This window comes from Pogona vitticeps, chromosome 5, assembly GCF_051106095.1.
Source record: "Pogona vitticeps strain Pit_001003342236 chromosome 5, PviZW2.1, whole genome shotgun sequence".
Taxonomy (NCBI): Eukaryota; Metazoa; Chordata; class Lepidosauria; order Squamata; family Agamidae; genus Pogona; species Pogona vitticeps.
The window spans coordinates 31,231,643-31,245,513 of NC_135787.1; the positions used below are offsets into that span (position 1 = coordinate 31,231,643).

Here is a 13,871-nt window from a genome sequence, read left to right on the forward strand (position 1 = left end):
TCTAACTGGCATAATGCTACATCAGGGTAGCAGGCAGAAAGCTTCCAATATCTATGTGATGCACTGCTAAAATCAGTTTATTTAAAATATTTTTAAAGGGAAACAATTGAGATAGTATGCATAGTATTTGATTTCTTGATGGGATAGCATGCCATGCTATCGCAAACACATCATGCTCCCACACACATAGTAACACAGTACAATCAGAAAATCAGAAAGAGTGCAGTGTAGAGCAATTTAAAATAGCCTTCTAACTGATGTTCAAAAATAATGATTTCTTGCAGAAAAGTGTGAGTCCCTACCCCCTTAGAACAACGTCATGAAGTAAGGAAATGTTGAATCAATTTGCATTGTGCTAAACCCAGAGTAATTGGAGGATTTTATTGCTACATGGTAACATCGTAAGTCACAGTAGAATTTGAATCAATTGAGCTTACAAAGGAATTGACTCACGAAACCCCATTGACTCACCCATTGGCCAACTCTAGCACGATTTACTACACTGATCAACAGGATTTTTGCCTATGACTTTTTGAACCTAGATGCAGTCAAGTATTATGATGAATGTTGTAGTCGAATATCCTGTAAAACTCAGCCATTTGTAACGATTGTGATGATGAACTTTAAACTTTATTGTCAGCCAATAGGCAAAGGAGAACAATGAATGAAATTCAGTATCACATACACAGGCTGAAATCTTGTTCCATAGCATAGTAAATTGTACTAGAGTAGGCCCATTTGAATCAATGGAGCTTAAAGAGTAGTTGACTTAATAAATCCCCACTGATTGTGGGATCTACTCCAGTGTGATTTACTGCACTAAGCAACAGGACTTCAGCCGTTATCTTAATTGAAAATAGGATTGTGGTTTGCAGTTTTTTCTCTAGTTATTGTACTCCTTGTTTTTTAACTTATGAGAAATTTACAATTCTAAGTTACTTTCAACATGATTTTTTTTGTTTAAAATATTTATGTGCCACCTTTCTCCTAAAAGACCCAAGGTGACTTACAGTATTAAAAGAAACAAAGTTAAAAGCTAAATAATAACTTATTACAATATTTAAAAAGCAGTAAACAGGTATATTAAAACTCATAATAAGAGCAACATTAAAAACACTAGTAAAACAGCATAATAAAATAATTCCTTTAAAAATCACCTTGGTCTACCAGTCATTTAAATGTTTAAACATGTAAGTAGTTTAAGAAATATAGTAGGTAGGTAAAAGTTTATTATAGCCACTGGCCATTAAAACCATGAACATATACATATACATTAAAATGCACAATAAAATGATATAACAATAGACAGGTTTGTACATTTGATAAGCTATGAAGAAATATGGTTATCAACTTATCTCACCCCTCCAGGTTCTAGTGAGCATTCTACATACGTTGTACAAACACTAGATTTCCATTTGGGTCACAACACTATGGTGACAAAACCATGTGGGGCTCTAGAAAGTCCAATGGCAACTATTACAAAGATAACAAGGCGACGTCATGAAAATCCACCGCATGGAGTTGCAAGTGTGAAAGAGTGGTTTAATTATGTTACAGCTACTAGAAATGAAGGTAAGACTTTTATATCTATCAAATTTATGCATATTGACCTGGTTACTGCTTATGGAGCATGATAAATTTGCAGCAGTTTTAATTTAAAAATATACATATGCAAATGATTTGCAGTATCTCTGTGTTAAAAATATGTATTACAGATATGGTCTGTAAAAATGTATGTGGATAAACTGGATTGCATCAAGGCACTCCATAAGTAGAACTCCATTCTCAGTTGCGCTATGGGACATTCCCACTAAAAGAATGGTATAGATGTGGTATTCATATTTCTGAAGTATCGTAAAATGTTTTAATGGAGGGTTAGAGGTCACTTTAGTGTTGGAGGTTTTGTAACTTTAAGAGAAAACACCAGTGTGAGTTTCTGGTAGATCTGACAGTCTTTCATGATTAGAAGAATGTCTCCTTTCATGCAAGAGCCTCTTTTGTTCCAAGTTGGACATTGTGGCAAGCTGTTTGCATGTCTGTCTTAAACAAGATATAGATTGTAAATCTGGAATTGATTAATTAAAGGAAGTTTGTAGTAAACAAAAAGCAGGTTCATTTTATAACACTCACTATTACTCTTTAGGAATGAGGGGAATCCTGATTAACCATGACATATCAATAGCCAATGTAAATTTCTAAGTAAAATGTTGAGAAGTTAAATATATATACATAAAAAACTTGAGAATTTTCATTTTTTGCATGCGAATGTCAAATCCATTTTATCTCATCTATGATAGCAGTGAATTGTTCATGTCATGTACTCTTGGAAAATAAAGAATAAGGAATTTAGAATGGGATGCCTGTGAAGATTTACAAGGTTATAGTTTTTAGTACAGTATGGCATTAGTAATCTGGTTTAAAAATAAATACTACACAATTTGCTAGATTACTACAGATTATTTGAAATGTTTCTGATTTTTGATGAACTTTTTAAATAACTAAGAAATAAAATTTACTACTCCTTTGTTAGAGTTAAACCTTCTCCGAAATGTTGATGCGAATAATTCAGAGAATAGTACCACAGTGAAAAGTTCCAGCTTGTTAAGTGGATTCAGAGGAGGTTCTAGTTACAATCATGAAACTGAAACAATCTTTGCATTACCAAGAATGCAGCTGGATTTCAAATCCATTCATGTTCAACAACCACAGGAACCTTTATTACAAGGTAAAACAGCACGTTTTAATTTTTCTAAACTACTGTGTTAATCTCATGTATACGAACTGAGTGTAATTCCAAAACTGAGTTAACTAGAATAAAAACATTAAGAGAATTAAATTTATTAATGCTACAGGTGACTTGATATTTATTATCAAATAAAAAATGAGTATTTAAACACTGTCAGCTGAGTAAAATAAAATAAAATAAATTAATAGCAATACAATCCTAGTATGTGTCTACTCAGAAATATGCTCCATTAGGTTCGGTGGCATACACTCCCACCCTCCTGGTCCTGTATAAATGTGTGACTATTTAGAGTGAATTATATTTCTGAAAATATGGACTACAGTATGTAAAAACACTGAATTTGAGCACTAAGTCGTTTAATTTGGCATAGGTTTTCAGTAATGCTGATATCAACCTTTTTTAAAAAAGTAAAGAAAAGTCATTATTTGCAAAGGTCCAGTGTTATAACAGTGCCCCCACAAGCTGTCATACCATAACACCAACCACCAGCACCCCTGCACGCTTTTCTGCATCAGATCAAGCAGTCCCACTCCCTGAGCAGGTGTAAATGAATCCACTATCCAAAAAAAAGAAAGAAAGAAAAGAAAGAAAGAAAAAGGAAAGGAAAAAAAGAAAAAGAAAAATAAAGAAGCCCCAGTGGCAGAAAGTCCAGGCTGATTCACATTTGCATCACATCATGTGTCAGTGGAAAAAATTCAACCCTGTAGCATTTCCCACTTTATATGTCAGTGTAGTCACACCTTAGTTCGATTTGCAGAATCAGCGAGCAAGTAAACTTTTGTGATTAAGCCAAACTTGACTGGAGTTGCACATCTCCAGTCTCCCTGATCCCACCCCAAGTGATAATGTAACATTTACTAACTTTCACAAATGCATCACACTCAAACTGTTAATTCTTTAATTTCTAATATATGAGAAAACAGTTTGAAAATGCAAGTGGATGGAGTGGTGCAAGAAGTATTGCATTATGTGAAGTGCACATGATGGGGAACCAAGAATAACGAACGGCTTAAGCCATTTAATAAAAATAAGAGGAAGTGATGGACTTTTTGACATGTGCCTGTTAACAAGGGATTTGATCGTGATTTCAAGGTTATTGGGGATTAAAGCTTTAATTTTGGTTCAGCTTCATTTTATATCCCATATTAACACCCCCTGTTCTGATGCATAAGAAAACAGGAGGAGAAAAATGCTGGTACTACAGTACCTTGAAACCATTAATGCCAACTTCACTGTTGATGTTAAGCAAACTCAAGAGCTCCAGTAATTGCTCCAAACTTTTTATTAGAACTTTTCCCTGGAGATCGGGCATACTATGCATGTCACAGTGTAGTTGGCCATCAGGTTGAAATGAATGAGTGCAGGTTTCACTAAGCAAAGATTTCCTAAATTTTCTTCCCGTACCTTGTGAGAATTTATACTTCCGGATTATGCAGTAAATTATTAGCATTTTCCCACTGCTCATGCTATTTATTACATCAACTTTTGACTGCATTTTAAATGTTCGCCACTGAAAATGTTTATGTGATCATGTTTGTGTGTAATGATCATTTTTCCCAAAACAACTTACAAAATTTCATTACAGATGCCAATGATAAACCAAAGGTGGAGTGTAGTGTAGTAACAGAATTCACTGATCACATATGTGTAACTATGGATGCTGAGCTGATCATGTTCTTGCATGACTTAGTATCTGCTTATCTTAAAGAAAAGGAAAAAGGTATGTCAATCGATTTCTTTACGAACTCTTGGTCTCATCCATGTGGGCTTTTATTTTGTGTCATGACACATTTAACAATGGCATAATGTTTGTTTTTATTTGAAGTTTTTTCAGTATGTCATGTAGAGGAACCAGCTTTAATATAGAATGTTCATAAAATACATATCTTTTTTGAATGATCTGAAGTTTATAGAAAAATGTTATGTGTCATGATTATATACAAACATGCAAGAACATTTTTAATTACATTGATAATTGTCAACTACGGTATCTTACTGATTTTAGCATTCTGATGCATAATTTTAAAAAGTACCATTTTCATAAATAGAGGTCAGTATCGTTTTTATTGGTAAACTTGTGTTGTTTTCCATAGCCATCTTTCCACCTCGCATTTTGTCAAGTCGGCCAGGACAGAAAAGCCCTGTCAGTGTACTTGATGAGAGCTCTGCTGAGAAAGATTCAGAAGAAAGCATTACTTATACTACTGTGGATTGGAGAGAATTCATCTGTAATACATGGCATCTGGAGCCTACACTTAGGTATTCTGTTATAAGAGCTATACTTGATTTTTCTTCCCCAAACTGGAATTCAAAGCTAGCAACCATTTAAAGAGGAATAAAATTAAAATGCAATGGCCAGAATCCTGTTAACATAAATTGTATGCACAAGGGTAATTGTGCAGCAGCTTCTTCTCTTGGCAGATCACCCTTTGTACAATAAATCCTATATAAGACTGGCTATTTGAAAGATAAGATTCCCTCCCTGTTGGGGGGAAGAAGCTTGTGTGATTGCACTTTGGCAGTTATATGAGCCAACAAGATTCTGTCCAGAGTGATTTCGTTAAAACACAGGACAGAGTAAAATGCCACCTGAAAAGCCCTAGTAGCCCAATCAAAAACCAGGAGGAAAAGTTCGATACAATTTGAAGTGTTTTCACAAAAAGCAACTGTAGTTTAAAAATATAGAAAACTCTTGGGTAGAGTTTTAATATTTCTACCTTTGGTGTTGAATTCTATCAGTGTATTTATCAAGGGAAAGTCTATGTAGTCAGCAAAAATGTTATGGCAGAATCTTTATTGGATGTACCAGTAAAGCAGAGTGGACAATTTCTGAGGATCCAAGGATCATTTTTGTCCTTCACTGAGCTTTGGGTCATACTTTGGCTGGTAGTCATTTTCATTTTCTTAAAGGTGTGGGAGGGAATTACATTTAGAGAGCTCAGTATTTTATTTATTTATTTATTCATTCATTCATATTTTAAAGGCCATACCAGAGGCCTAGGGAACCATATTGCACCTGTGGGTTTCTTGCTTGACTATGTGTGCAATAAAGAAAAGAAGACAGGCTGATGTGTTCATTTTTCCTTTTCTTTTTTAAACATTGTGAAAAGTATATAGAATTAATATTACCATAATAATCGTCATATATTCCCTTTTACAGGCCAAATTCTTTTATAAATTCTTACTAAACTGCAGTGAAAATATAAAATAGGTCTGGAGGAGCACTATTTGTGACTGCTAGAAATTTAAGTTAAAATTGCATTAGCTTGCTGAAATATTGAGAATGTCAATATGTTTTTACTTTCAGATTGATCTCCTGGACTGGAAGAAAGATTGATCCAGTAGGTGTTGATTATATTCTTCAGAAACTAGGCTTCCATCATGCAAGAACTACTATTCCTAAATGGCTTCAACGTGGAGTCATGGACCCATTAGACAAAGTTCTGTCAGTACTTATCAAAAAGCTTGGAACTGCGCTACAGGATGAAAAAGAAAGGAAAGGAAAGGACAAAGAAGACCACTAACACCTTCCTAAAATTAAGGTGGCAAACACAGATTTTGTTTTTCAGTTTGTTCAGTTGTATGCACTGAGTATGATTGACACTGAAAGAACAGCTTTTTGCTGCTATTATTTAAAAATGATCAACATTGTGAATAACTGTTTACTGTGGTACATAATACCATTTTTTAAATTCAATCTAGCATTGCATGACCAGTGTTTGTGAAGAAAACAGTAAAACTGCTGTTTCACATTCACAATTGTATTAGTGCAATATTCTGCATCTTGAAGCTACAGATTAACTGTGAATATTTGTAACTTTTACTTGCCATAACACTGAAGACCCTTCTGAATAATGTGATTCCATGAACGTCTTTTTCTTGTACTTGTAGATTGTATAAATTCTATATGTATATAATTTATGGAACTGTGATCACTATAGTGCTAAATCTTTTAAGTTTGTTACAGTTGGAATAAAACTTATTGTCAAATGAAATCTATTTAATCAGTGCTTTTGTACATAGGCAATAACAGTCACATTTGATCAGTGTGATCAAAATTGTATCCAACATATTTGGGGCATTTCTTACCAGAAGATTTAACTTTAAAAAGTTGTGTTATGGTTTGTGTTAAAGCAACTAATACTTCAAATTCTGTAAATAGATTACAGTCGAGCCCCGCATTACGATACCACATTATGACATTTTTGCGATCGCTTTTGCGATCACAAAACGATGGTCTGAATAGGGTTTTTTTGCTTTGCAATGATCGGTTCCCTGCTTCAGGAACTGATTCTTCGCAAAACGATGATTTTCGGACAGCTGATTGTCGGGTTTCAAAATGGCCACTGGGTAAATAAAATGGCTCCCCACTGTTTTCTGGGACAGATTCCTCGCTGCACAGGCACCGAAAATGGCCGCCCTGTGGAGGATCTTTGCTAGATGGTGAGTTTCCAGCCCATTGGAATGCATTGAAGGGGTTTCAATGCGTTTCAGTGGGCTTTTCATGTTCGCATTACGTTTTCGTTCTACAGCAATTTCGCTGGAACGAATTAACATCGTAATGCGAGGCACCACTGTATTGGTTTAAACAAGTTTAATTATGCAGTGTTCATTTACATTACAGTAGTGCCTCAGCTTACGACCATAATCCGTTACAGAAGATGGACGTAACTCAAAATGGTTGTCCGTCGAAGCACCATTTCCCATAGGAATGCACTGAAATGCAATTGATCCGTTCCGGCTGAAGAAAAAAATCACTGCAAGACTCATTGGAAACGCAATAAATCCCTTCCAGCCAAAAGGGGGGGGGAAAGCAATTGAAAAGCGTGCAAGACCCATTGGAAATGCACAAAGGGGGCAGGTTGGAAATGCAAAGAAAACAGGAAAAAGCAAGGGAAGCATGCAGGACCCATCGGAAATGGGGAACCCCCTCAAAAGCAACCAACCCCCCCAAAACCCATCAGAAATGGGGGGAAGCAAAAAAAAATCCCCCAAGACCCATGAGAAATGGGGGAAACCTCCCAAAAAGCAACTAAACCCGGAAATGGGGGGGGAAACAAAGCCCCCAAGACCCATCGGAAATGAGAAAAAACACTCCCCCAAACCCAAGACCCATCACAGCACAGAAACATAATCCCCCCAGCTCAAAACCACACTGCAAAACACTCAGAACAGTTTTTTAAAAGCAGAAAACAGCACCTTACCTTACCAGGCAGCCCGAAGCCTCCCTGCAAACACACGCTCACTCAGAAGCAGAAGCGAGGCAATCCTGAGCTTCCTCCGACACACACACACTAACTGCTCGGGCGAAAGAGCTATAAAGAAGCAGCTTTGTCACCACCTACAGTTAAAAATCTGAATTTCCCACCTTTTTCCCCTGCCTTTTTCTGTTCGTAAGTAGAAGCTCCGGTCGCAAGTAGAAGCAAAATTTTGCAGCCGGAGCTGGTCATAACTCGAAATGGTTGTAAGTAGGGACGTTCGTAAGTTGAGGCACCACTGTATATTGTTCTGAACAGAATAGCACATAATTTGGAGTTGTAAATACTGAAGTAGTAATACAATTAAACAGAATAAATTATGTTCCCTGTTGCAATTTCTACCTCATAAACTTGGATGCATATTTCATAATTATGAAAATAACTTGCATCTGCGGAATTATTTTTTTATAAATACTACAGTAGTGCCTCGACTTACAAACATCCCAGCTTACGATCAATTTGAGTTACGGCTAGCTCCAGCCACAAAATTTTGCTTCAACTTGAGACCGGAGCTTTGAGTTACGATCAGGAAAAAGGTGGGGAAATTAAATTACTGTACTAACTGTTGGTCGGCAAAGAGGCAGCTTCTTTGTAGCTCTTTTGCCTCGACAGTTGGAGAGTGTTGAAGGAGGATTCCAACTGCCTGGTGCTGCTTTCTGCTTTTAGAAATGCCTGTTCTGAGTACAGGGTTTTGCAGGGTGGGTTTGAGCTGGTGTGTGTGTGTGTGTGTGTGATGTTTCTGTGCTGTGTTGTGGGGTTTTTGGCAAATTTTTTCCAGCCCCAGTGTGTTCCGATGGGGCTTGCTGTTCGTGTTTTTTGTTGATTTTTTTTGCCCCAGCGCATTCGGATGGGGCTTGCTCTGTTTACGCGAAGGCTTTCACGGCCGGCATCTAATGGTAGTTGTGGGTTTTTCGGGCTTCTTGGCCGTGTTCTGAAGGTGGTTCTTCCTAACGTTTCGCCAGTCTCTGTGGCTGGCATCTTCAGAGGACAGCAAACAGTTTGCTGTCCTCTGAAGTTGCCGGCCACAGAGACTGGCGAAACGTTAGGAATAATCACCTTCAGAACACGGCCAAGAAGCCCGAAAAACCCACAACTACCACTTGCTCTGTTTGTTTCTCTCTCTCTGTGTGTGTGTGTATGTGTGTGTTTTGGCCCCAGCGCGTTCTGATGAGACTTGCTGTGTTGTTGTTTTTTGTGATTTTCTTTTTGGCCCCAACACGTTCCGATGGAGCTTGCAGTGTTTTTTGGGGGAGGATTCTGGCAAATGGGGGTTTCAATGCATTCCTATAGGAAATGGTGCTTCAACCTACGACCAATGTAAGTTACGACTATCTTCTGGAGCAGATTAAGTTTGTAAGTCGAGGCACCACTGTACTTATATTTAGAAACAATTTGGGAATATAAGATGACCACACAATTGTTCTCTACCCAACATGCTTTTCTTATGTATGAAATACAATAAATTAAAATAGGAAGCTCACTTGCACTGGGTTACACTTTTAGACTAAGATTTTCTTGAAGGGTACCATTCTGATTTGTTATTTTTCATAATTTATTGGAACAATGCTGCCCAAGGTGAATCCAGATGAAGTGCTGTCCCGCAAAATTCACCTCTCTACAACAGATTAGGAATGCTTTCCATTTAATACTATACAGCATGTGTGTGTTTAGTCGTGTCCGACTCTTCGTGACCCCATGGACCAGAGCACGCCAGGCCCTCCTGTCTTTTACTGCCTCCCGGAGTTGTGTCAGGTTCATGTTGGTTGCTTCGCAGACACTGTCCAGCCATCTCATCCTCGGTCGTCCCCTTCTCCTCTTGCCGTCACACCTTCCTAACATCAGGGTTTTTTCCAAGGACTCTTTTCTTCTCATGAGATGGCCAAAGTACTGGAGCCTCAGCTTCAGGATCTGTCCTTCCAGTGAGCACTCAGGGTTGATTTCCTTTAGAACCGATAGGTTTGTTCTCCTTGCAGTCCAGGGGATTCTCAAGAGCCTCCTCCAGCACCACAATTCAAAGGCATCAATTCTTCGGCGGTCTGCTTTCTTTATGGTCCAGCTCTCACTTCCATACATCACGACAGGAAAAACCATAGCTTTGACTATTCGGACTTTTGTTGGCAAGGTGATGGCTCTGCTTTTCAAGATGCTGTCAAGATTTGTCATCGCTTTCCTCCCAAGAAGAAGGCCTCTTTTAATTTCAGGGCTGCTGTCTCCATCTGCAGTGATCATGGAGCCCAGGAAGATAAAATTTGACACTGCCTCCATATCTTCCCCTTCTATTTCCCAGGAGGTGATGGGACCAGTGGCCATGATCTTAGTTTTTTTGATGTTGAGTTTCAGACCGTTTTTTGCACTCTCCTCTTTCACTCTCATTACAAGGTTCTTTAATTCCTCCTCACTTTCTGCCATCAGAGTGGTATCATCTGCATATCGGAGGTTGTTGATATTTCTTCCGGCAATCTTAATTCCGGCTTGGGTTTCTTCCAGTCCAGCCTTCCGCATGATGTATTCTGCATATAAGTTAAATAAGATGGGGGACAGTATACAGCCTTGCCGTACTCCTTTCCCAATTTTGAACCACTCAGTTGTTCCATGACCAGTTCTGACTGTTGCTTCCGATCCCACATATAGGTTTCTCAGGAGACAGATAAAGTGGTCAGGCACTCCCATTTCTTTAAGAACTTGCCATAGTTTGCTGTGGTCCACACAGTCAAAGGCTTTCGCATAGTCAATGAAGCAGAAGTAGATATTTTTCTGGAACTCTCTGGCTTTCTCCATAATCCAGCGCAAGTTAGCAATTTGGTCTCTAGTTCCTCTGCCTCTTCGGAATCCAGCTTGTACTTCTGGGAGTTCTCGGCAATACATTAAGGACCTTCTTGAAAGAATCCAGCCTCATCAGTCACGACTGCCAATTTTCAAACTTGCTAAATGGAACATATTTGACTCGTCGATTAGAAGGCATTAGCATTAAAATTCCATAGTAAGTCATAAGCAGAGTTAGGGCCATTGAATCACTGGAACATACATACAGAAGAGTTGACTCACCAAATTCCTTCTGATTCAGTGGGCCTACTCTAGTAGTGACTCATTACTGAATTTCAACCATTGAGAAGTCTCCAGTACATTTGTAAAGACAGACTGACTGAGTTCAGAAACCAGAGAGTCATAACTAGTCAGGTGCCACTAAAATGAGCTCTACTTAGCTCTTCAGTGCTCTGGCAAACCTGTGTAAGGAAAGAACACTGTAGCAAAGGTTCAGCAGCCAACGTGTCTTGGCATAATTTCATATTGCAGTTGTACACAGAGGTCTTGATACGACTGTGGCACCTGCTTTTTTTCTGGACAATTCCCAGCTATCTGGAGCATCAAATAATTTGTCTGAAGACCTTGAGTCCAGAGCCCTTTCTGGCTCTTTGAGGTATGTTAACCTGAGCCGAAATCCAAGAATGTCCAGAAGCTCAAAATAATTTGATTCTAGAGCTAATGAAACCTGAAATCTCAACCAGAAGGTAAATCATCCGACTATCACGCTTCGAATACATAGTGAGAAAACTCATTGGAAAAGATAATGATGTTAGCAAAGTGGCAAACAACAAAAGAAGCCCAAATATGAGATGAATTAACTCTACAAAGGAAGATACCGGCTTTAGCTTCCAAGACCTGAGTAGAGCTGTTAATGATAGAGCATTTGGATGTCATTTATGCATACAGTCACCATACATTTGTGGGCATAACAAAATGGGTTCCTCCACTCATGAGAATGCACTTCTTTCCTTGGTAAATACTGTACATTGACAATAAGCATATCCTACCAAACAGGTTAAAGAACCCTGCCAGTGATATTCAACAGGTAGACAGCAATGGTAGGGGATGACATGGTTCTCCCAATAATCCTAGCAATCTCAGCCAATGTGGAAAGATGATGCGAGTGGGAGGCCCCCATTAACTCACAGGTGCACATCCCTGCTGAGATGTTTACATTAGTGCACTCCCCCCCCAAGTGCACCCTGCACATACGTGAGTGTGCCATGCCCCACGCAAGCGCAACACCCCACACATGAGTGTGCCATGCCCCCCCAACTAGTCCGCGGTTGGGAAACGGCTGTGGACCACTGCATTAGATTTCAGTGACAAACAAGTATATGCATTATGTTTAATAAAATTCTAAGTACGGTATTTGATATACCAGGCTAGTAACTTACAGTGCAACCTTGGGAATGACTGAAATGCTATCTGCTCCTTGGAACAATATACAGTGGGGTCTTGACTTAAGAACGGCTTGAGTTAAGAACATTTTGACTTAAGAACCACTCTCATAGGAAAATATTGACTTGACTTACATACTTAGATTTGAGTTAAGAACTGAAAAAAACCACATGGGAGGCAGGGAAAGTGCAAAATTTGAACTTTCAGTTAACTGTTGGCCAGTGAAAAGGGTGCCTGTCTGCTTCCTCACTCCTCCCAGTGTTTAGAGAGTGGATTGGGAGACAGTCTTCGGACTGCCTGGTACTGTACTGCCTGGACTTATTTTCCCTGCCTTCCCTGAACCTTTCTTGACCTAAGAAAAAAAGAAAAATATCCCCCTCTAGTGGTCGAAGGCGGAATAACAGCTTCCCATTAGTTTCTATGGACGGAAAAGAGCAGATACGGATCAAATGGTTTTCAATGCATTCCTATGGGAAATGCAGATTTGACCTGAGAACTTTTTGACTTGAGAACCGCCTTCCAATACGGATTAAGTTCTCAAGTCAAGACCCCACTGTATCACACCCTTATGGAGTGGTCACAACCTTAAGTCCACCAGTGTAGCTTTTCCCAACTTCAAGACTGGAAAAAGCTACATTTGGGGCCATTATTTGGGGGGGGGGGGACATCCTACGCGTCTTTTGGTTTACTTTACAGAGACTGCTAATGGAAGACTGGCACTCATTGCAGCTACTGGGGGTAGATGATAATGACTATTATGATGATGATGATGATGATGATGATGATGATGAAGAAGAAGAAGAAGAAGAAGAAGAAGAAGAAGAAGAAGAAGAAGAAGAGCCTCGTGGCGCAGTGGTTAAAACGCTGTACTGCAGCTAAAACTGTGCTCACGACCTGGGGTTCAAATCCCAGGTAGCCGGCTCAAGGTTGACTCAGCCTTCCATCCTTCCGAGGTCGGTAAAATGAGTACCCAGCTTGCTGGGGGGGCAATGTGTAGCCTGTATAATTAAAAATTGTAAACCGCCCAGAGAGTGCTTGTAGCGCTATGGGGCGGTATATAAGTCCAATAAATAAATAAATAAATATAAATAAGAAGAAGAAGAAGAAGAAGAAGAAGAAGAAGAAGAAGAAGAAGAAGAATTTGATTTATATACTGCCTATCAAGAAGAAGAAGAATTTGATTTATATACTGCCTATCTGGCAGCCAGGACCACTTTACAACAGATAAACAGACAACAGAATAAAATAATACATATACAAAATAATAATACAATGGGGCATAAATCAAATATCAAAGTGCAGTGAAAACAAATTCAATAGAATAAATTACAATTAAAACCATAAAATATAAAAGACAAGAAGCACGGTGGTGTGATGGATGACATTTTAGCAAACACTATGGTATCATACAATTGTTTGTTTAGGGAAGGCCTGCTTAAATAGCCAGGTTTTTAACATTTTCCTAAATGTGCCCAGTGAAGGGACCAGGCAGATTTCGGGCAGGAGAGAGTTCTATAGTTGTGGAGTGACCGCGGAGAAGACCCAATTTCTAGTAATTGTTTTCCGGGCTTCTCTTGAGGTCAGAACTCTCAACTGCCCTGCCCGGGATGATCTTATAGGGTGGGCAGATCTAATTGGAAAGAGGCGCTCGGTCAGATATC

The 13,871-nt window shown here is 38.8% G+C and overlaps 1 protein-coding gene across 19 annotated transcripts in view; it reads left to right on the top strand.

The window, feature by feature from the left end:
* Window positions 1–6,741, top strand: part of BLTP1 (bridge-like lipid transfer protein family member 1) — a 140,286-nt gene extending 133,545 nt beyond the window's left edge. For all 19 annotated transcript variants that reach the window (XM_073001687.2, XM_073001694.2, XM_073001693.2 and 16 more), the window contains 5 exons: window positions 1,369–1,572; window positions 2,531–2,725; window positions 4,332–4,466; window positions 4,840–5,005; window positions 6,054–6,741. In XM_073001687.2, the coding sequence (XP_072857788.2) occupies window positions 1,369–1,572; window positions 2,531–2,725; window positions 4,332–4,466; window positions 4,840–5,005; window positions 6,054–6,270 (917 nt within the window). In that variant the 3' untranslated portion in view covers window positions 6,271–6,741. The remainder of the gene's footprint in view (window positions 1–1,368; window positions 1,573–2,530; window positions 2,726–4,331; window positions 4,467–4,839; window positions 5,006–6,053) is intronic.
* Window positions 6,742–13,871: the final 7,130 nt, after the last annotated feature.